Source organism: Trichoderma evansii (genome assembly GCF_050947405.1).
Source record: "Trichoderma evansii strain SZMC 28006 chromosome Unknown GGI43scaffold_26, whole genome shotgun sequence".
Lineage (NCBI taxonomy): Eukaryota > Fungi > Ascomycota > Sordariomycetes > Hypocreales > Hypocreaceae > Trichoderma > Trichoderma evansii.
This window is the reverse complement of record NW_028145180.1, coordinates 160,991-184,761: the sequence shown is the minus strand read 5'-3', so window position 1 is coordinate 184,761 and position 23,771 is coordinate 160,991. Positions and strand designations below refer to the sequence as shown.

Here is a 23,771-nt window from a genome sequence, read left to right as displayed (position 1 = left end):
AAGCCCAAGGACCCGAGAGAGTAGAAGACTAGACATACCGAAGTAGGGATATTCATTATCGGCTCGTCTCCCTTGATCCCTCCAATTATGCCCTGCATGTCCTTGTCCGCTGCGGCGACGTCCTCGACCACAGATTCCATATCTGTCTTGAGTTTGCGGACTGTAGCCATCAATTGTCGTTGACGGCTGTGCAATTTTTTCCAAGTCAAATCGCGTTCCTCAGCGGCGTTAATCGAAGCTTGTACTCTTGTGGGGTGCGCATCTTTAGGGCAGCTGAAGATTTGGGCTTCCTTCACTGGCAATGCCTGCTTCATCTCGGCGTATTGAGCTGGCGATGGACTTTCCGAGTCGATTTCGGAGGTGGCGCCGCTTTATTCTTCAAGTAATAACGGTGCCCGTGTAAAATAATAGAGCTATGTGGTGGAGAGAAACGCTCCCAACGAGAATGCTACATGTACGAGTCCCGCAGTACAATGCAGCCCTGCGCTAAGCATGACAGCTGTAATTGATGCCATGTTGCACCTGTTAGCCATTAATTCCCCGCCGCGGGGATCTCCTCAGGGAATAGACGCGCCAAGCTTGGCTGCCAACCGTTAGCCCACCCCTTCAATTTGGAGCGCATTTACTTACTGTCTGCTTGTTCATACATCTCCACATCAATACATCTCTGCGTCAGCTTCTTGCTGTACTTTTTGTAAGAATTCTCCTCTCTGTTGTTTCTGAAATGAAGAACTGACCAGACTGGACCACAGAAAAGCGACCAACCACACTGGCATGGCGGAAACATTGAACCCAGCTGATCCTGGGCACTCTTCAAGATGTAAAGAACATCACTACCCGTCCATGCCACCGTCTGCAAACCCTCTTCGATTCAGTGGGTGCCACCCACCATCCCTGCCTGCGAGACAGCATGGCTACGGCTAAAGGAGGGATTGAATCCACCCATTTGATGACGTCCGCTGGGTTAGATATCTAACTGTACTTTGTTTACATGCTGCCAACAAAATTCTTGACATTTCTGTTTACAGTGGTTTATTGCCTATTGTCCGAGTGGCATCCGACAGGTCTGGAGACGGTTGACTGGTTACGCGATGATCGTTAACGTGACCGTTTATATGCCGGTTAGCTCATTGATTGGCAATAGATTCGTCACGTAGCCGCTGGAAAGGAGCTTTAGCGTGTGATGCATAGAAGGAATCCAAGGAATGGTAAAGAGTGGGCGAAAATTGTGATTCATCATCCGACAAGCTTCAAGTGTTCTTCACCAAGAGCAACCTCGACCAGCCCGCTGCTCAACCTGCGACGCTGCCACTATAATCTACCCAACTTGCGTCTGATGAGGCTCTCCGATCACTTCTGAAGATCCTAAACAAAAACGGCGAAGAAAGAATGCCTCCGCAGATCACGATGACCCCGAAACCACCAAGTTTGGAAGAGGAAAGAAGAGCGCAGGACATATTACCTTTTCGGCTTTTGGCCTTTTTTTTTGGTCTCCCCTTCTAGTCAGGCTTACAAGATTTAAATTATTATGGCTGAGACGCACTTTTCTACTTCTCCCCCCCTCTCTTAGTAAGTCTCTACTCTCTTACTTGGCTCAATGGCATCACAGTAGCTAACTATGAATGTAAAGGCGGATAACCAGTCTGCAGACAACCTCGTCCGCTTGGTTCGGGCAATGGAACAACTTGTGCGTGCTGGTGCGGGCGCGGATGGCGGCGTAATGTCCTCTTTTATCCTTAAACCTCATCACAAAGCTAACGTCTCGAACAGGGCGGTGTTGACGACTGTGGCCGTGGCCCCTCCCCCTCCTATCAAAATGCGTGGACAGAAGGGCATTTCTGGGTTTTTTTACAAAAGCTCCAATTGATTCGAACGAGGCCAACAATTCTTCACAGATGATCCATTCCTGTGACGACACCTCTGCTAAAGTTGAGACGGCTCCTTTGGCAAGTTCGAACAAGAAACAGAAGCCGAATTCTGCTGGTGGCGCAGGACGTCCCGTTCTGCAAGCCAAGTCTGAGTCTAACTTGAACATTCAAGAGACTCAGACGGTCACGACGGCAAAGCCCGTGACCAGAAATAGGAACAAAAAGGACATGAAGAATCATTCCATGTCGAATGAAATAGACACGATGGCCAAGCCCGTGTCGAAAAACACATCCGGCACGATGGCAAGGCCAGTGACCAGAAGCATGAACAAAGGAGACACGAAGAATCATTCCGTGTCGAACAATACAGCAGACACGAAGGGAAAGTCTGTGTCGAGCTTCTTCTCTCTCTTCAAGAAGAAGTTAGAGAAGCCCCAGGCTGTGATTGCCGATTCTGACAATGAATGGATGAGGCTCTTGTAGATGAGACAGAGCCAATTGGAACAGGCGTGGCTGGTGTGAAACCATTGCTTTCCAACAAATATCAGATAGATGACTCTCATGCTGAGTATATTCCATTTGAGGATGGCGAAGACGTTCTTATTATCTGATAATATGATAGGAGTGGAACTATATTCTGATGCTACAAATGTCCCTTATTTGTTACTCCCGCTTGCGCTTGGTACAGACTGATTACTCCTGAAATCCCTGGGGAGATAAGGAAAAAAAGTGCAAACGGTCGAACTGGGGAACTCCAGTACACTGGAGTTAAAGACTTATTGGTAATATCGCCAATTCAGCTTGGTCGTATCTTCGAACAATGATGAAGTCTCTTGGGGGGGAAAAGAGGACGGAACAAGGTCACGCCCCAAGTCTCTAGATACAGGCTACAAATTACCAATATTGTCCCAATTGGGTACCTATACGGTCAATGAGTTCCAATAGTCTACTGTCCTTTTTTTCCCGTTGTATTTTAGGTATCTACTGACGAGACCTTTACAGGAGGATGACGGGGAAGCATCTACGAATCACTACAAAACACGATAAATCGCAATAAGTTCAGTAGAAAAGAAGGATCTGTTTCTAGCAATTGAATGCCACTAAATTTGCTACACGGCAACCCCAGCTTACTACAGGCGCAAGAAATAAGAAAACATAGAGGAAATATCGCAACAAGAGCTCTGTCTGAGACGTTATCCGCGAGCTAATTGCCCAATATCCATGGTAGTCCATATCGAATGGACGAGTATTAAACCTGCCACAGATCTGGCCTTCCTGCCATAGCCACACACCACCCAGATACATGACTTTGAATAAGCTAAGATCTAGATCGTGAACCTGAACCTGAGTCTCCTTTTGAGCCGCCATAATGAGTTTCGAAACGATTCCGATACAAATCCGCACGAATACCAGATACTTCTGCATATCCTTCATGAACCAAGCGTGTGCGATCATTTTTATAGCCGAAAGGCTCTGCTTTGAGATGATCAACCCGAGATTGATACACCCTACAAGTCGTTAAACGGTTCAGTGTATGCCAAAATATCCTTTTCCTGAGAGCCGGGGTTCAGTTCAGAAATTATTATATTCCCCTATTTCACTTACATGTGAGTATCAGCTGCTGCTTGAGCAGATGCCCCAGCAAGACTTCTATGTTGTTTCTGGGAAAGCGTGGAGATGGGAACTTCTCCACCACTGGGTCGTCTTCCGACTACGTGATCGTAATCAATCCAGTATTGCGCCGTAGACGCATTTGAAGCATGAGTGTGTTGAGAATAGCGCTCATACGCCTCCCTCTCCCTCTCAGAGGGATGCTCCTCCTCCCAGGTGTCAGGATAGGCCTGATGACGATGCTGGTCGTAGTTTGCTCTCTCATCGCGTGCCAACCGGGGGACTTGTTTGTACCGAGCACTGATTTGATAATCTGGTCCCAGTTGTTGTCTCAGTCTGGCAATATCTGTCTTGTCTCCCATTTTGATAACGGATGAAAATTAATATGCAAAGATGTGTTGAAGACTTGGTTTGGGTCAAAAGGTTTCAGAATGGTATAAGCATATGATGTTCAGTGATGATATCAAATTGTGGCGAGAAGCCGTCTGATATGTAAACATCAAAGACAGCAGAGTGATCTCGACTTATGCCAGAGTTGCCATGAGGTCGTAACGAGGGGGGCATTGTGAATGCTGATACCAGTGTTGGTTCCTAACCATGATCCTCGAATTTGCTGTTGGCCATCTTAACAAACCTTTGTTTGAAAACCTGATGCAACGGCCCCGGGCGAATCGATAGTCATTTCTATTGGTTCTACACACATGAAGCAAGGCTATTCCTGTCACACGTCAGCCAGGATCTCTACGAACGCCAATTAATATTGCCTGATGATGGCCGGGCCGGGTCGGGCAGGGTTTGTTGCCGCGCGCAAAAGCATCAATCGCATGAATTTTTACATGCACACAGTACAGCACCTAACATGTAGTTACGTGCATGGTGGAGGGAGTTCGGCGCGTCGCTTAGCGCAAGCAGCTGGAGGCTAATCAAGTGAAATCGTAGCCGCCCCAGGGCGCCAGGGGGTGGCGGGGCGGGGCAGCAGCCCGATACCCGTGCCGCCCGCCCAGTGAATCGCATCATCGCCAGCCCCATCGCCAGCCCCATCGCCAGCCTCGTCCCACAAACCCCGCACAGCCGACAGACTACTTCTGGGGACTACTTCTGGGCCGCTGTTCGCAGCCTCGGACATTCGACACCAGCAAAGATCCAGCCCGCTGATACTTGGCCTCCATTTCCGACATGGCACTGGATCGGCTTGCACCCGAGCTGCTCTACTCTGTCCTGTCTTTGCTGGATTCTCCCCAAGACCTTTACTCCCTCATCAGGGCATCACCTGCGTGTTTGCAGGCATTTTTGGCATCTCGTGGCCTTATTTTGACCTCGGTCATTCGAAATGGCCTGTCGCCAGACGCTGTCCATCACGCTCTTGCCCTGTTGCACACCCCAAAACTCCATGCGGATTTAGATTATCTAAATCTCCAAGAGGTCAAGGCCTTTCTGGACCAATATTTCAACCAGGCCGATTCATGGAGCTTCCCCAAAGACTTGCCAAATATCATTTCATTAATGCGTTTCACCGCTCGCGTGTTTCGATTTGTCGATAAATTTTTCGATTCTGCTCTTCAAACTTTGGGTACATTCCAGAAACATGATGGCTCATGGCCATTATCACCAACAGAGCGCGCTAGACTTCAGCGAGCTTTTCTTCGATTCGAACTCTATTGCCAACTATGTCCAGCTTTCGAGTGCTATCCTCCAGAGCCCTTCTTTTCTCCTGATCTGCAGTTTCGTTATTTTCTCGCGAAATTGGAGCCATGGGAGGCTGAAGAAATAAGTTGCATTCATGAATACTTTACAATAAACATAGGCCAGTACATTGCGGATCTTCAAGACAGATTTTTACAAGCTGTCCTGGAAAACCCACAACTACGAGCTCCTCCAAATCATGATCTTAGGGGTGGTCGAGTCAACAACCAAGATGATTCCGAACGTGATGAAGGAGAAGATATGGAATATTTTCACGAGCTCGATATATCAGACCTGGCCCTTTTTTCGACCGATTGCAGGTACAGACTTCAAGAGGTTGCTGGGTTCATGGCATCTTTAGGACTGGAATTCCTTGAAGGTTTAATGTCATCGGACACCGATCGGCGTTGGGATATCATTCGGCGCAACTCGCCCCGCACGCGTGGCTTTTTGCCGGAGGCACTGCACTGTTCGCCGAATACTTTGTCCCCGACAATTCCACCCGAAGGAGATTTCGAAAACGATAGCTCTCGGCCTGGTAAGGGTTGGTTCGACTTCAAGGGCTCGCCCTACGACGAATATATCAGCATTCTATTCGGTAGTAGTGTGCACCGTATATTGTGTATATGCGGGTATGTGTTTTGGGATTGCGAAAGAATTTCGCACCCTACCGTACGTGAAGCGTTTAAAACGGTACGCAAAATGCGCGAGGCTGAAATGCCAAGGTTGTATAACCCAAGTGTTGGTCAGAGTGCTGAAGAGCAGCTAAAGGGCTTTCAACTGCCCAAGTCTCAGATGCTGAAGATAACCCAGGAATTTGGTTCGATATGGCTAGCTGGAGGATAGCCAATACAGCATCTTTTATATTTTCACGGCGGCAGCCAGAGTGAGTGGTCTAGGCCAGTTGCCACAGCTGTGACCGCGAACCGCCATATCAGTCACTGCCTGAGCGCACCCTGAGACTTGGACCAGTAATGAGTGTACTAGTTCGGTTGTGGACCAGTACACTTTAGGACGCGGACGAGTTCAAAATAACGACTGATTATGATGGGCGCTTAAGCTACTTGAATTTCCGGCTCCCACGGCTTGTAGCCCAGCGACCCGTACGTAGGCGGTGCTGCCATCCTACACCTGGGGGTGTCCATCGCGTCCAGCTCAGAACGTACCTGGAAAGTACAGGAATTCACCACCGTTAACGGAGAGGAAAAATAATGATAATTAAATACCGGACAGTCTACGGCCAAAGTCCGGCGTGACCATTAAATGGATGATGCGCCGGGCGGAAAAAAGGACCGCAGTTGGCCGAGCGCGAAGACAAATGCAGTACGACTTGGCAGCTCTTTTGGTATATTATCATGGCACCTAGGTAGCTACAGTAGGTTCGCGTACGTATATTGCAAGTGTGCAGCCCAAGCCATTCTGTGGCTGCACACTGCATACCTATTCTAGAATCAACAGCTGTATATGATATCTCAAAGGCTGCGTTTTGTATTTGCCTGTCCCATGTTGCTCTCTTGACGTATCCAGGCTGGAAGGACCGGTGCTCGATGAACCTTTCGACCTGGCCTATGTTTACCGTGACCAGCCTTTACCCTCTGCACATATGAAATGATGACTTCCCAGGAAGTCATGTAGCAACGTGCTTCGAACAAGGGCCCAACGCTTCTTCATGCGACTTGACAAATCCCATTCCATCTCACGAGTGTGCGACAGCTGTGTATGGCCTGTTGCGTGCCTAATACAGTGCCGTTTCTCAGAGTTATAGCGCTTGGCCTCTCAGAGTACTCCGTGCCAATGTCTCTACTGCTTCTACTGCTTCTACTGCTTCTACTGCTTCTACTGCTTCTACTGCTTCTACTGCTTCTACTGCTTCTACTGCTTCTACTGCTTCTACTGCTTCCACGAAGCCATACGCTGCTTTGGATCTATCGCTTCGAACTAATTGTTTCTTACAGTCATAATAATAAACTCAATGTCGCACATCCTCACTTCAATCCAAAGCACAGACGACTCCAGTTGACCTATAAACGGCGACAATCCGACCTCCGTGGCCCGAATATCTATATGTGTCTCTCTAGAAGTATATATCGCGGCGCAGCAGTCGAGCCAAGCCAGCTCCCAGTCTTGGCTCCTCAAATCACGATGGATAGCAAGGCAACGACCCAGAAGTAGTTGATCGCTCAAACTAGTTTATGTTAACATTAGCCAGAATTCTGGCAAGTTCTTCTTTCTCTTCCTCCTCCCTCTTCCGCCCCGTCAACATCCATGGGCTCGGGGCTAGCTGCCCTTACCCCGCCAGCAGCCAACTCTCCATCCCTTTTCCAGATATATAAAAGATGCTCTCAACCATGAGAATTCTCATCTCAGCTAACGACTATAACAGGCCGGATTGGGGGTTGTGGTGGTGGTGGTGGAAGTGGTCGCGGTGTGACCAGTAAGTCTCAGTTCCTTTGCTCGTTTTATATTACATATGTACTCTTTACTAACACCGTCCAGAGTGGAGAAGGGGCCGAGATGGTGGTCGTGGTCGTGGTCGACGTGGTGGTGGCCGCAGAGGAGGCCGAGGCCGAGGTGGTGGCGGTGGTGGTCGTGGTCGTGGTTGTGGAGGCTCTTCCTCCATGAGCATCCGCCGTGATGGCAGCAATGCCATCCCAGCTTCAGACCAGTCGGAAGGTCAAGTTGATGAGGCCGTTCCTCTCACGAGGAGGGTCCGCGGCGGCGTCTTCCGGCTTCCTGGCCATGTAGGTCAGGGTAGAGACGGCCGTCTCTCACGGAGAGAGTGTGAACTTCTGTTCACACACTTTCCGGGCGTGCTCTTGGAGGAGGACCTCTCGCCACAGAGGGAGGTGAAGGTGGAGGTGGAGGTGGAGGTGGAGGTGGAGGTGGAGGTGGAGGTGGAGGTGGAGGTGGAGGTGGAGGTGGAGGTGGAGGTGGAGGTGGAGGTGGAAGAGGAAGAGGAAGAGGAAGAGGAAGAGGAAGAGGAAGAGGAGCAGCAGCAGCAGCAGCAACAACAACAACAACAACAACACCGGGAGGAGGAGGGGGGTTGTTGAGGGTGAGGGGGGTGGGTGGTGGGTGGTGGTGGTGAGGGGGAGAGAGGGTACTACGAAGAAGAAGAAGAAGAAGAAGAAGAAGAAGAAGAAGAAGAAGAAGAAGAAGAAAAAGAAGAAGAAAAAGAATCTTCTTGATCATTTTTTACGAATTGACTATCTGCTGGCTGCGCTTCTCCCTCCCACAGTGAAATCGTCCTTGTGAGAATGAATTATCATAACTTGAACGCTAACAATGTATGGGAATGATAAACGTGCTAATAGCAATGGGGTCTGGTCGTGAATACCAAGCTCGAGAAATTTGCACCTTACATGGGCGAAATAAAAACAATGCACGATATAGTTGTGAGTTGTTCACTTACGCATTTTTTTCCCATCATCTTCCCTTTGCATCGTTGCCCATTTCCGTATATCTGTCAAACAATCGGCCTTGAGAAACTCTGAGTCTTTGTCGCATCTGCTGCATGCCATCTGCCTCTGCTTCTCAACTTTCATCGTCACCATCACCACGAGAACCCATTCAAAGGCGGCGTCATAATGGCAAGACGGCTCTTACACTTTCCACAATCTTGAATTCAGGCTGTCCACGCGTTTTATTGGCAATGGATTTGTCGGCTAGTTGCTGGAACGGAGCTTGAGAGTGGGATGCATGGAGGACACTCTTGTGGTAAGGGTAGGTTCATCAGGGGTCCTATTTGTTTGCCCCGTTGGGGATACATGCCGATCAATATGTTTTGGTCTTCAAGTTCTGAACTGTCCGAGCTCCTTGTCCATTGAGACGCCGCGCACCCGTAGAAATACATCGGAGGTATTTGGCGGGGGGCACCTCCTGAGCATGAACACTTGTGGTGGCATTGCAACAAGCCGAATCGAAAGCCGATAAGAAGACTATGCAAACTTGACGACAGAACTAAATAGTCAGGGATAAGAAAAGGTGCTCAGACTTCAAACTAGCCAAAAAATGTGATATTTTGTATGGAGTGGGGTGAGATAATCGTCAAGTGTCAGCAGCCGTTCTTTATCAGTTGGCAGCTGGTAACAGCAGTGAATCGGCAGTGGTAACTCGGCAGACCAGTATGTTGAAGAGAACAAAAGCCATTGTTTCATCCGCTTATTACACTTTTCAACATTCCTGGATTCAGGCCGCTGTCCAGGCTTAATTGGATCAACGGTACGAGGCAGAGTCTCAGCAAAGTGGTGACTGTAAACGTATCCAGTTACCGGTGATCTCCCCCCGTTTCTAGCCAGGGCCAACCAAAAATCTTTGCTTTACCTCGTTGTCCAATCGCGCCGCCAGGAGAATGGAAGGGAAAAGAATGAGCGACAAGGCCACGATTTGAAGTGAGCAGCCATACAAGATTTTGATCTATCGTTCCAAGCTAATCTAATCGTTCCTAATAGCCATTTGGTCGACCATAAACTCAATCTCGCATAGCCTCTTACCAATACTCAGAACCTTGGGCTTCATTTGACATAACACTGACGACAATCCGAATCTCCAGCTCCAGTACGCATCCTCTCTCCATAAGTCTATCTCACGATACCGCAGTCAGGGCCTTCGAATCACGGATAGAGCAAAACAAGGACGGTCCCTACTCTTCCATCACGCATTATAAACTCAAAAACCCGAGAAATCTCCACAGCTCAATGATGTCGTTAAGTTTTGGGAAATATATATAGTATATCCACAGCAATCTCAAGATACCTACACACATTGTAGCTCCGCCGCGCAAAGTTTATTTCCGCAGCTTATATTTGTTCTCTTTAAACTGATCTTCGCCCAAATACAGCTGATACAAAATAGACTGACCTTGGTGTCACCCCTAACTGGCTACCGACCGCTTGTCAAGAATGCACTACCGAGATGGTGTTCAGCGTATTAAATCTCGGCTAGCCTAAGCAAATCCCATATATATCGCTCCATAATCACGATCCTATTGCACGTCCAATGGCAATTGTGTTACGGGTGTAATCTCGTTGCTCACCCATTATGAGTACTGAAGAGCCAATCTGCGACCGTTCATTGCTACTTATCCTGGACATACTTAAAGTAACATATCCGTCTTATCGCGGTTGATAGAGATTACAGCTTAAACAGAGCTATTGATTCATAACGAATTTTCGCATTCAAATTATCGACTCGAATGCCTCCTACTACCTTGTCCGCTCGCCGATTTTCCAGTTACTTCGTCGCAACTCAACTTACAAGAGCAAATCCAACGAAATGCAGATCCCATAGCTTGCCGTGCCCAAAAATCTCGACACATCATCAACGTTTTCAGAAATACAATACTATGGGCCGTAATTGCAGGTAAAACAGCAGATTGACCAAATATCTATCTTCTTCACTACACTCGTGACTCTCTTGTCGGCATGTATGTCAATCTAGCCTCACTGTTTCTCAATAAACGTAAGAATCAGTCCCATGCGTATCCATTAGCCCTTGGGCTACATTTATCGAACTTGACAATGGAACCACATCGCCATTGAAGATGCTAGAAAACCTCCGCTGGGGGTCGGCATTGAAGTCGAGGGCATGTAGGTCATCCTTTGCGTTTCTGGTCGTTATTTTAAAGAAAACATGCCATTCCGATTTTGTAACTCACAATCTCGAGCCACCATTAACCCAGTACAGCGCCGGATGAAGCGTTACAGATGTTTGACTTGCATGAACCAGTCCAACTCTTACTTTGGACTTCACTCCAATGCGGATCCGATGCACGCCACATTTCCAGACCCCTACTTACCAGCCAACGCAAGGAGTATACACGTTTGCTTTGCCAGTGGCGCTTCCCCTTAGGATGGAACACTTTCACTCTGATCATCTCGCCAAGTATCCACTCGCCAATACGCACGCTGGTCAGTTATCGTGTATTGCCTTCTATGGTCCCGGCTTCAATAGTCGTATATGCCTATAATCGCCTTCAATCAGATCGTCTGTTGTAATCGAAAGATGCCGTGAGTGAGTAACAGATTTCTAATACCAGTGTTCTGCTTTTCGAAAAGATGGCTAACATAATTGCATATGCATAGGCATTTCTGTTCGAATTCGTGCCGGGATCTACGATGGTCCTAAACTCTCACAAACTACCGCGGCCGTTAACCCTCTTGATCAGAGCAAAAAGAACCCTGAGCGTCCACGAACCAATCTCGCCACTGACTCTCGCTGCAAGGTTAAGCGTCTACTATCCAATATTGCTATTCCCCTTCCCCATCAACCGAAGAATGACTCCCCAAATCCAACGAGCTGAGATATTCAAGGCATTCTCAAACGACCAAAAGCGACTGCAAATGCCAAAACGCCAACTGTTCATATGCTCCAAGAACAGCGCCTGAATGCAAAATTACCCAACCATACTCTTACGCCCTAGCTCTCCTCTGGACTGCGCTTGGATAATGGAACCTGAAAGGTAGATAAACTACTGATTATGCGCAAGATCATCATCATGGCCTGTAAATGTACTTACTGTAGTTGTTCATACTTGGGTATGATTAAGTCTTCAATGGTAAGAGCAAAAGGAAATAACGGGAGTCGAGAATCGTGTCTGTAATTATAACATGTATCAAAACTGCTCATATTTTCAGGCTAGAACTAAATAATTACTTGTCTATTGAAGTTACACCCTCAGATTGTCCCGTTTCCATATCCAATCTAGCTTAGCAGACGGCATTGTCTTCCAGACAAAACTAAGAGCCATTTATATTCATACATAGCAAGTCCAACTATCTTTGCCATTGCCACACCCCGAATAGGCAGCACCATTAGCATAGGTGACTTGGCAACACTCATCGACGTTTATACCTCCATCAACATTCGCAGTGTTTGGGTTATAACATTGCCAGGCACCACAGCCGTTACCATTAGTGATCGCTTGCTCTGCACCGTCGGAATATTGTTCTTGGCAGCATGCTTGCATATTCAACCCTCCTAAAGTCCCCCCATAGGCTCCAGCTATAAGTGTAGCAGCGGCAATTGCGCTCAGGATACGAGAGGAAATAATCATCATGATGGCTTTATGAACTTGTGGTTGCTTCAAGGTGACAGTGTCAGAAATATGACATGACAATAGCTAGGAAGTTCTTACCTAGTAATCAATGGGATAACGAAGAGATTGAGGATTAGCCAATGGTAAGAAAGAGCTTTGAGTGTGAAACTGGTGATGGGGGAAATATCGATTTCAGGGGAGATCTCATGGTATATTTATACACGAACACTCAATTATTGGACTCGGTCTTGGCCGGTTTACACCTTTCCTACCAAATGGCATCGGCCATACTTGACTAACTAAGATAGAAGCAAATTAAAGCACCTTTTACGTTGTATGTGCGTTGGGTGGATCAAGAACGATCAAGAACGATCGAAAGGATCATCGTATAGCAGATGCCACTGTAGTCTAGATCCCCAAGGCATCCCATTGACCAACGTAGGATTGTTTTGCATTGGAATGCCAATATACGCCAGCTGACACATATATTAGCGTAGAGCGCATTGGGTAAAATGCTCCCAAGTTGGTAGTTCAACACTTTTGAATCGATCGTGATGCAGTCTGCTACCTAGAACTGTTTTTAATGTTGACTACTGGCTTAAGATCAACCCATATCCGATCCATTACTCAATATAAAATACGATTACTTGAAATCAGTGTACATTTTACAATAGCCCAAAGAAGATGAGGGGCACAGCGGTTCGTCGGCATTTCGGCACTGTCTAGTAGTTCGCGGATCGTCGTTAAAGATATTAACTGTGCTAGTTCTCTTCCTGCGCTTCTCGCGGCACGATTTCTGCGTCAAAATTTGAATGTAACGGTTCCGCTATTGGTTGAGATACGCAAAGGAAGCCAGAAGGATGAGGGAACGAGGGGGACAGAATTCCAATGGCAGGAAAAAGTCGTAAAAGGAAGTGACCCCTCCTCCAGTGCATATTAGTCCCGCTAGCAGTACCATCTTTTCCAATAAAGTCTCTGGTTTTAATTTACAACTCTGCTCTTCACACCGCAAAGAGTAACTGCTTTGCATATGCATTGCATTCATGCAGTAGTTTGCGTTGGGCGTGGAAGGGACACATAGGAGCGTTCCTAGTACACCGCCAGGCAAAAGTTGAAGTGATTACTTCGGCCCTGTTAGCCTTGTGAATTTACGGATATGGGTACATTACCGTAATTATTATGACCCCGCCAATATGCATCATGAACGGCGACCTCGCGGCCAAGTCACGACGCGATTCCAATCGATACTGCCGAGCTTCCTCTAAGCCCTACAAAGTATGGAAAATGCCAGAATTGAGAAAATTGACCGTCGAGACCAAACTTTCAGAGCCGCAAGTCAGCAAGTAAGTAATAACAAGACATGCGCATTACAATTATAAAAGAATCTCTCCCCGTTTTATATAGGCATCTTTGTACATCTCCATCGTTCCTTGGATCTCTTGGCATCTCCAGCTTTGCTTGACAAGCCTCGGCCAGCTCTGATCTCGGCCCGTCCTTAGTTCAAGGCGATCAAGCCACCTTTCTAACCCAGAACTGGACTTCAAGCTTTGGTCTATTGGCTAAGCCAAGCTAAAATGCCAATAGCTTTGTAAGAAAGCTAGTACAGATTGCATCTAAGTACAACTCAGACATGAGCAAATTGTGTTTAACTATTCACGCATATATACCGAGGAGACTGCTATGTCATGGGCCAAGAGATGAAGTCTTTTTAATCTGAGCTTTTTTAGAGACTCATGATGTTACGACCTGGTTCAGTCTAACAGATGGAATCCCTTATAAGCAGCCGGTTCCATTACAGTAATTGCTACAATAGTGATTATTGGCCTAATCTTTTGCTCTGTTTGTCCTGTTTGGCTTAACGGTATAACGGATCGCTACACATAAATCATTTTTTATTGGTGGAAAAAAGATCATTGCAGAAAGCAGTTAGCCTCTTGGCAAACCGAACCCTCGACAGGTATACAGAAATTACACGGCAATTCTTGCTCCAATAATCTTTTTAAAAGGTCCAGAGTATAGTCCGGCTACGGCCACGTGTCTGCTAGTATACATGTATCCAGAGCGGCATTCCATTCCTCCACAAAAAATTATTACATAATGATCATGAGGTCCAACAAAAATCTTCAACCATTCTTATAAGTATTGACTTGACATAACTGTTAAATTATGCACATTGTCTACTCGGTTAGCCTTTCAGAGAGAGCAGTGGTAGCATGGGTTGAAACTATCTATTAATATACTACGCCTTACGGTATGATTATAGTGTATATGAAAGTACAGCTGACTGCTGATAATTATCAACTTCTCTTTTGTTTTGCTCCCTATTTGCTAAATACCAATATTATTCATGGAAAGCCCCCTCACCCAAAATCAGCCTAAAGCCGTAATGTAAATGTGGCAACATGGTCTAAATTAATAAGAGACAGCGTTACGGATTATAATGTGGCCTTGAAGCAATATTGAGCGACGCAGGCGTGGGTATTGCTGGTCTATCCCAAGAGTTTGAGCGAAAAGAAGCTTCTGGAGCGTTTCTACGTGTCTATTCTTGCCTTTGCAATCCCAGAGGAATGGTGTCATTGCCTTTCTGAAGAGCATTATTGGGGGAGGTTTCAAGCCAGAAAAGGGAACCGCTGAAGCGATAGCAGCTAGAAAGTCTAAACTGACATGATGATCTATAGCTTGAAGGATAAAATTCCGCTAGAGAAATACTTTATTCACGTCCTTCAAAGCTGCAGATCCCAATGCTGCAGTTCATATCTAGAGACAGCCAGCTATTTTTGCTGGAAGACGAACCAGAGGAAATTGGAAAGCCGATTCTTTCTTTCATCAAGAACACATAGCAGTAAGAATGGAAATAAGGTAGTACAAACGTTAGACATGCACAAAGTAATGCGTATGTAGTTTCATTGGACCGTTCTGCGAATAGCACCATGATTTGTGAACTAGGATCCACTTGGAAATCTTGCTCACATTTAGAACTCCAAAAACAAATCTGATAAACTCATTGTCCAAATAAGGAATTTAGTTAACTATGAAACTATAGCTAGTCGAGATCCATTTTCCAATGACCCATAATTTAACTAAGCGAGCAGCCTTAAGAATGTATAACAGCCAACAGACTTTGAGCAGCTAGACTTTATACAGAAGGTCATTGGGGACTACGTGAATGCCGTTATATGAATAGTAATCACTTTATAATAAAATCCATATTAGGATGAGATTATCAGCGTACGCACGTAAAACGTATGAGACGCTTTTACCCGCTCTATATACAATGATGTGTAGTCGGCGGCTCGTTACACCGACCGAAATAAAAATATATCTAATGGGAAAGTGTAGAGGTTTTGGCTAAAGCAAGATGTTTTAGCCGAATTCGAGCCAACTGCTTTGTAAATGATGCAATATATATAAAGCATTTGCCAAGAAATTTGTGACTGGGTGACAAAGGTAATGAGAGAAAGCAGCTGTAGAACCACAAGAAGGTGCTAGTTACAGCCAAGAGATCAAATCAATTGATCGCTCTGCCAAAATATTTGTTAATGTTCTTATACAATGTGTTGCCCTACAGCAGATCACAAATTGTTTTATATCGATCTTCTTATATCTCCTATACTCTGTACCCCTGCCTAAGATCCATGCTTAATGCGCCTGCCGGCACCTATCCAGAAGCAGCGGCCTTAGCCGAATGCTACTATGCGTGTTACTCTACAGGAAACCATCCGACATTGACTCTGCTTAAATCCATCTTCCACCAATGGGCTCAGAATATTGGATTAAAACTATCCGAGAATTACGACAGGCGCTCTATTTATAACTTTCATCCACAAATATGCGCAAATCTTTGGAGTATATATAGCCAAGACGTTGGCCGCTGAACAAACTCGTTAACAACCATCTTTGTAACAATCTCTACACATCCAACCAATTACTCTATTCAAAATGCTAAACACCGCTGTGTTATTCAATGCACTGCTCATCACAGCTACCACTGTGTCTGCTATGTAAGTACATTGTGAATTTCGATCATGAGTTGGAATGAATTGCTTACTATACATGTAGTGCTCCTTTGACAGCGTACCCCTTGGGTCGATTCTGCGATCTCAGCAGCCCTAACACCGGAAGTGGAACTACTGCGTCTACTTTCACCTGGGACACCTTCACTGAAGGGGAATGTTACTCATTCAACTCCAATATTTTATCTCTTCAGACTGGCACCATTGCTGAGGGCTGTAGTGCAACTTTCTTCCGCGATAATTTTGATTGCACTGGAGATCAATATGTGGTTGATGATGCGGACGGCGATAATTGCTTTGGTCTTGGAGGAGACGTCTTCAAGAGCTTTCAATTCTTTGCCTGCGGTTCACAATAATGCACATAGCACTTTGGAATAGCTTAGCGTTTATCATATATCTGGTATGATCTAGAAGCCATAGTAAGCTAGCAGAAGCAAAGAGAGATTAATATATGTGACGTGTCATGGATTGCCTACTACGCAGATTTTATATACAGGGCAATGTGTCTTCAAAGGCATTTCTGCAGATATTGTGTGTAAATGTATCAATTATTCATTACGTTTAAGATTATTTACATATCGAATAGTAATATCGTCGTCCATGTACGCGTCCCAATTTCACAAAGGAACTTCTAATCGTATTGAAAATGCTCTAGGACAGCAAAACTGCCATGCCAAGTGTAAGGGCACCAACGATGCCAACGGACGCCGTGAGAGAGCCAGCTCCAGAGCAGGTGTCTGATCGCTTGTAACCATTGCCACCGCTTTTGCTGCTAACGGTGCATGAAGTTGTGCTAGCAGGGGCACCAGATGTTGTAGATGCAGGGGCACCGGATGACGTAGTTGCAGAGCCTGATGTCACAAATCGACCTCCAAAAGCCGCCTCCGGGTTCGATGCGCTTTTTGCGCTTTTCGCGGCCTTCTGGTATGCATCAAGAGTTTGAGAGGAATTAGAATTGACCACTCCACTCATTCCTGAAATGCAATGCGTAAAAACGTTCTGTGAACAGTAGAAGAAGATGGGGTCGGTCGAGTTGACAGTAACTTGGAAGACTTGATCCTGGTATAGGTATTAGATGACAAACGCTGTTTACTATACATAATTTGACACATACAGCTTCTCCACTGGAAACAGGCTGAAAGCCGGAAAAGAATCCGCCAGTCTTGGCCGGCTGGCATGGGTTCGCAAAGTCACCCATTACAACACTGTGGTTGAGAGGGTTGAAGTGGAACTCGAGAACATCGTTTACTTTTGCCGTTACACTGTCAGGCGAGAAAGCAAGTTCTCCATTTGCTCCAACTTGGATTTTGATTGTCTCCGCACTTCCATGCGAGGCAAGTGCGAGAACCGCGGCGGTAGCGAGAGTCGTAGCACGCATATTGGCTGTAAGTGCAACAATGAAAAATGCAATTGTCGAATATGAAGCTGTTCTATTTCTAGTTGAATGTAAAAAGGAAATCACTGCCAAGGAGCTGTTTATACCTTAAGTACTGGACCCTATCTCTTACTCCGATAGCTTGGAATTCCAAATAACAACACAATAGGAGAGGCCGCCGTCCATGACCGCGTTAGCTGGATCTGACACGGAATAACTCGATGTTTCCAAGGAAAGACTCTCTTCCCGATCTGTTTACTAATGCCCCTTGGCACATCTTTGGCCTCATCCAACCACGCGGTGAGTGGACTGCACTTTGCAGCTAGCAACTCCGCGAAATGTCCATGGAGGTGATGGCGGGTGGGGTAGCCTCAACCCGACTAAATGGATCAGAGGCTGGTGCACGTTGTTGATGCTATATTAAGCACCTGCTAGGCCACATCTGGCTGGGAAAGGGGCCTGACCCTCGCGAAAAACTTCCGACCAAGCCTGTTCTGCCCGCTGAGTCGGAGCAAGAGATGCGCCGGCTTGTTAGGCAGACAGCGGGGTCGCCATGGGGCCTGAACAGCTTTTATGTCCCAAGTGATCGATTTCAACGAATCCCTACAGCTTGTCAGCTCATATGCCTGTTTAGAGTAGAAAACACCGCTGCACCTTTATTGCCGTTTCTGAGGATGTAATCGTCTGTCATACGCTAACAAGCCATATCGCCCCGCAAATGTAGTCGTGGTGTGGACATTTCAGCTCCGTCTCTGGGTTAACAACAGCATGGTAAATATCTAATATTATACAGTATGCTGCTCATTCATAATCTGAATTTCAATATTTGACCACGCCAGTATGGGCGCCTCTTCAAAATCTCAACAAACTTGCTGCAAAACATGTTCCGTAGCGTCTACAATAAGATAAGGTGATATTAGCTCCAAAGTATGCGACGCAGAGGCTGAGAGAAGCTTAATCTCGTAGCCGCGAATGGCTAGATTCAGTAAACTAAAGCTAGAGAATGATTCCCTAACACAACATACAGTAAGCGATATAACCGGTACGGCAAAGAAATGCGAACGCGGGATAAATGTACAACCGAAAGCAGCATCTTCCTCTTATTCGTATACGTATACGTCTAAACAATCTATTCCATACTGCATAGGCTCTAGACCACGCACCTAAGGTATAACTTCAACCAACACATTGTAGCGTGACACTCTTGCTAGTGTCGGTATTGCTGCCTCCATTCTCCGAAAGAGCAAAAGTGTAAGCACCCTTTTCCAGCTCCCATGTATTTGTCCGATCGAGAATCATCAAATATCGATCCACTTCCAACTCAAGCGACACAGTCTGTTTCTCACCAGCATCCAAATACACTCGTTGGAAAGCGATGAGCTGTCTTACAGGCTGTGTTATAGTGGATACACGGCCTAATAAGTAGATCTGGACAACATAGCTACCGGAAACAGCACCAGTATTCTGGACAGTTACCGAGAAGTCGATCCAGTCACCACTACCAAAGGTCTGGCTATTAGCCCGTGTATCGATACTGGATCTCTTCGAGTTGGCGTTCCTGATTGATGCAGTCGGAGAAGTCGTCGAAAAGGTAGTATACGACAAGCCGTATCCAAATGGATAAGATGGCTCAGACGGAATATCCAAATACTGCGCAGCCCGAGCTGATGGCTTGTAATTATAATAAGCTGGAAGCTGGCCCACCGAATACGGTATCGTGATTGGGACGCGTCCACCTGGATTAAACGCGCCAAAGATTACATCTGCAATTGCTTGCCCTCCGGCTTGCCCTCCAAAGTGAGTGTCTAGCACTGCAGCAGACTGCTGATAATGATCTGGTATTGCAAACGGCCTTCCACCCTCAAGTACAAGCACTACTGGCTTACCAAGGGCATAAATCTTTTTAGCCAGAGCCTCTTGGCTTGGCGCGAGATCCAAAGTTCCACGATCACCTCCTTCGCCATCACTATTCCAAGCAGCTCCCACGGCGAGAACAATAACATCGGAATCTTGTGCAATTGATACAGCTTGGTCGAGTGCACCACCGTTTGGTGACACCAGATTCCACCAGAAAATAAGCTGTGAGTTGACAGAATTGACATTGGCTGTCTTTTTGAAATTATTCCACGACTGAAATTCTATGCGAACGCTATAGGTGGTTTTGCTTTTGAATGTAAACTCCACGCCATCCTGGGGTGGTATAGAATTATTTTGCTGTGTCCACCCATAGCCTTCAATATTTCCTAGGACATTGCCATTGGGTCCATAGCCCTTGGATGCAATCAGCTTGCCATCAACGTAGAGCTTCGATGTACTGTTCGGCCCAATCGCAACACCAATCCATCCATTGACGTCCACATCCGTCGGAGATTCAAACTGGCCTTCCCAGACGGCGCTAAAGTTATTTGAAGAAAGGCCTTGTGGGGGATATAATCCCCAATCCTGGGCGGGGACCTCTAATCTCGTTGCCTTGGGAGATGTAAAGTTAGTCTCGGCGTAGTACGTTGCCTTTAAACCGCCCCCAGTCGTCTCATTGGGTGCCGAAAGAAGATACCCTGGGACTACATATTGGTTATTGTATTCCCAACTATTGGTACCCCAGCTAGACTTCAGTTGTCCACCTGAGCTACTGTTCTTCAAATGGCTTAGCATGCCTTGACGAAGGGTGTGCGCATATTTAGCAGGGTACTGTCCAAGAGCTCCAGAGTAGTCTCCCAAGTTGATTGTATCAGCGAATGGGCCAATCAGGGCGACCTTGGTTGTTGATGGATCCAGCGGAAGTGTGTTATTGTCATTCTTGAGCAGTATTATGCTCTTATGCGCAGCTTCCAATGCAATGTCTTGATGGTTGGCAACAATAGCAAGCGGATCAATATCGTCAGGAATGTAAGCATTGTTAAAAAGGCCGAGATCCCATTTGACGCCTAAAATCTGCTGAACATGCGATTGTAGAGTCTTAAGTGGGACAGATCCATTTGCCACGAGATCTTGGGCGGCCTGTTTGCGTTTAGAAAAATTCGCCAACACATATTTTTTACGATTACTCACAGTTAAATAGGAATCCAAATCCCAGTCATAAAAGTCAATCATACCACCAGCATTAAACCATTGTTGCATTGCGTCTGCTTGAGAGCTTGCTACTTTGTGCTGTGTGAGAAGATTTCTCATGCAAGTGTCATCTGCCAAAGTGAACCCATCAAAATCCCAATCTTTCAGAGCCTGGTACAGCATCGGGTTAACAGCAGCAGGTACGCCGTCAATTTCATGGTATGCCCTATACAGTTAGCTATTTTTCGCGCGTATAAGATGCAGTCTTACATCATTACCCCCCTGGCACCTCCCTGCTCAAAATTTGCCCGAAATGGGATAAAAAGATCTTGCATAATCTGTCGAGTTCCAAGTCCTGTGAATGGAGCAGTGTTGTGACCCGCTTGGGCGGCACCATGTGCAGCAAAGTGCTGACTTGTTAGCTTTAGACACAGCTATAATAGATTAAAAACTTGCCTTCATGATGGGGAATACAGCATCGGGTTCAGACCACGACTTATTCTTGGACAGGCCAGAAGAGTATGCAACTCCAATATGCGAGGTGAGAACTTTATCTTCGCCAAAGGTTTCTACAGTATGTCAGTAACATAGTCTGGTCATAGATAACTTCGTTAAACACCTTGAACTCTTCCCCACCGAGGCTCTTGGGCAAGATCAAGAACTGGTGAAAAGCAGCCGTGTATTCCAATAGATCGCGCTTCTGTTCCTATTGCTCGTCCAATGCGATATACGATATCAGTATCGAATGAAGCAGCCATTGCGAGATTTTGGGGAAATAGGGATTGCTTAAATGATCCGACACCGTGGAGGCACTCTTCAACTAGCATCATAGGGATTTGGATGTGAGATTTCTCCAATTGAAGCTTTTGAACCGCGTTGAAATAAGACTTGTTCATAGGATACCTGCCCACATATAAGACATGGTAATAGCATTGCCGCCAAAGTATACTGACCAGTCATGCATCACACCAATGGGCGATTTTGGGCTGAGGTGCATCGTTTGGTCTGTCATATGTCAGTAGACTTCTTACATAGAGATTTTTCATGATTACCGTAGAGTTCATTATGCGAATCTTTTCCAACAATATCATCTGCGAACATGAGATGGAGCTGCAAGACTACATAGTATTAGCCGTTTTAAGCGCATTATGATTTGTTTTCCGTATCGGCATAATATTACCCAAGTCGCTCACAGACATCTTTGAGATCAAAGATTCAATGAATTGATCTTTGTTGGGAGCATTATTGGAGGTTCCATCGTTGCTTCTGTCGCCTAGCCGCTCAAATCTAGCGTCGGCCTGAGAGACGACCGAGATGGCCAAAAATGCGGCAGCTTTCCAATGCTTGAATAGCATCTTGAAGCGGCTGCTACATTTATTTTAGATTAATCTTAACGATCATGTATAAGCGTATACGTTGTTCTTTTATACATATTCTCTACGGAAAGTCCAATCGCATATGTTGCGTCGCAACTGATGCTGCCCTACAGTGCAACGAGGGGAAGATCGACAACAATCCGATCAATGCGGGGAGAAATCCGATCGGGTTATTTGGCTAAATGAAAATACGTCTTTGGTCATTCAAAATACTACCTCCACAGGGATCTATTATCCTACGGAATTATTTTTGTCAAGTCAGATGCCGAGTATGATCCCCACTTCATTCTATGAGCCGATTGTAAACAAGAATACGTCAAAGTTAGTCAAAGATGAATACAAATACATACTAGCTACGTCGGAAGATCACCTGATATATGAAGCAAATATTAGCCTGAAAACAGTAGCGCCAATTCCTCTGCCGTTACTTGCTGTTTGTGTGTTTAAATACGTAAAAATGGTACAAAAAATGCCAGCAAAATAATCCGAAGGATATGTGTTTTACTAAGAGTGCTCAATTATAAATATCCTTGGCACAGGCGTCATGCTGCATCTTCACGTCCAATTAAAGCTGTCTCAATTATTACAATGTGGTAGCATTGGGTTCTTTCCGATCACCAGGGACTGCAACAAATCAAGATGACTTGGTCATAGCAGGGTAGGTAGTAGATTACGCAGGGACAAACTGTTGCTTTTTGAGAGCACCTGTTTTGCATACAGCACACCATTTTAACTAATTTTCTGTTATGACAAAATCTTTGTCGAGAGCAGCAAAAGAAGTAATTGTTATTCGGGTAAGTCTACATGGTCGCCGAGATTTGTGATTGCTGTTAGGCTTAGATTGTCTATATATGACATAGGTCCAAGTTCTGGATCAACATTAAACAATTTGTTTCACAGAAAATATGTTTTCTTTGATCATGTAGTGTAGATGAGCACATTTCACTCATTAACCCCACACAAATATTTGCTCCTAATGGCATGAGAACCCTTCTTTATTCAGCACTCTATACAACCAAAAATTTGTGTCTCGGTAGAAAATTGGACTATTCATGGAGCCAATTGCAAGGCTTAGGTAATTACATGTACTATCTGCCAAATAAGTGTTTGATCTCACTGCTTCAAAAATGCTAATTAATCGTATAACACAATTGAATAGCAGCTGTTGGAGAATTTTGTCTGTACTTCTGAATTCGGAAAATAACAAATTGGTAGGCGTACCTATCTTCTAATTCGGATAGCGCAGTCAGCTGTTTGAAGAAGGCGCCAGGATGCGAAGCAAAATACACAGATTGAGCGACAAAACTAGCCATGGCATAGATTAATTACCGCTGCCGTAAGCGCTATAGATAAAACATGATGGGTAAGCTTAAATATTTAGAAGAAAAACCAGCCTATCCAGCTTCCAGCGTCTTGCTCCTTCAGCTGGGCCGATAGTAGCTGGGCGACATACTGGCTTCAGGGGCTCCCGATGCAGATCTCTTACAAGCCACAAACATATTAAACGCCAGTACGAACCATTTTTGTAAGCTTCTTTTTATTAGGCGTAAGCTGAGCGCTTTGATGAAATTTGAGACCCAGCTGATTCTTGTGTCTGGCACGTCACAGATTCTAACTGCGGGACCTTTTCTGCCCGGGGCGCTACCTTCCTAATTAGGCAACTGGCGTTGTAACAATTCCGCCAATTGAAGGTGGGCCCGGAATCGAGGGCAGTTCGTGATTCAGCTGCGACAGTCTTACAGTTTCATTTTTTGGTGTAGG

The 23,771-nt window shown here is 45.8% G+C and overlaps 6 protein-coding genes across 6 annotated transcripts; 3 read left to right on the top strand and 3 right to left on the bottom strand.

Annotated features, from left to right (window-relative positions):
* Positions 1–2,768: 2,768 nt before the first annotated feature.
* On the bottom strand, positions 2,769–4,428 carry GGI43DRAFT_219356 (uncharacterized protein). The gene is made up of 2 exons (XM_083200326.1): positions 3,474–4,428; positions 2,769–3,376 (listed from the first exon to the last, which is right to left on the bottom strand). Exons 1-2 carry the CDS (start codon positions 3,839–3,841, stop codon positions 3,187–3,189), a joined length of 558 nt encoding a protein of 185 aa, XP_083056500.1. The 5' UTR covers positions 3,842–4,428; the 3' UTR covers positions 2,769–3,186.
* Position 4,429: 1 nt separating this feature from the next.
* Positions 4,430–6,202, top strand: GGI43DRAFT_219348 (uncharacterized protein). The gene has a single exon (XM_083200325.1). It carries the CDS (start codon positions 4,656–4,658, stop codon positions 6,006–6,008), a length of 1,353 nt encoding a protein of 450 aa, XP_083056499.1. The 5' UTR covers positions 4,430–4,655; the 3' UTR covers positions 6,009–6,202.
* A 539-nt stretch (positions 6,203–6,741) lies between these two features.
* GGI43DRAFT_219321 (uncharacterized protein) lies at positions 6,742–7,557 on the top strand. Its single transcript, XM_083200324.1, has one exon. It carries the CDS (start codon positions 6,882–6,884, stop codon positions 7,332–7,334), a length of 453 nt encoding a protein of 150 aa, XP_083056498.1. The 5' UTR covers positions 6,742–6,881; the 3' UTR covers positions 7,335–7,557.
* Positions 7,558–16,106: 8,549 nt separating this feature from the next.
* Positions 16,107–16,567, top strand: GGI43DRAFT_430584 (uncharacterized protein; the record flags this gene model as incomplete). Its single annotated transcript, XM_083209273.1, has 2 exons — positions 16,107–16,199; positions 16,258–16,567. The coding sequence occupies exons 1-2, from the start codon at positions 16,138–16,140 to the stop codon at positions 16,565–16,567; spliced, it is 372 nt and encodes a 123-aa protein (XP_083056497.1). The 5' UTR covers positions 16,107–16,137.
* Positions 16,568–16,862: 295 nt separating this feature from the next.
* On the bottom strand, positions 16,863–17,589 carry GGI43DRAFT_387617 (cupredoxin domain-containing protein; the record flags this gene model as incomplete). The annotated part of the gene is made up of 2 exons (XM_083203959.1): positions 16,863–17,270; positions 17,326–17,589. 2 exons carry the CDS (start codon positions 17,587–17,589, stop codon positions 16,863–16,865), a joined length of 672 nt encoding a protein of 223 aa, XP_083056496.1.
* Positions 17,590–18,762: 1,173 nt separating this feature from the next.
* GGI43DRAFT_387616 (glycoside hydrolase family 3 protein) lies at positions 18,763–21,989 on the bottom strand (the record flags this gene model as incomplete). Its single annotated transcript, XM_083203958.1, has 8 exons — positions 18,763–20,583; positions 20,635–20,860; positions 20,905–21,044; positions 21,109–21,203; positions 21,254–21,537; positions 21,588–21,639; positions 21,687–21,752; positions 21,815–21,989. 8 exons carry the CDS (start codon positions 21,987–21,989, stop codon positions 18,763–18,765), a joined length of 2,859 nt encoding a protein of 952 aa, XP_083056495.1.
* Between the last annotated feature and the right edge of the window lie 1,782 nt (positions 21,990–23,771).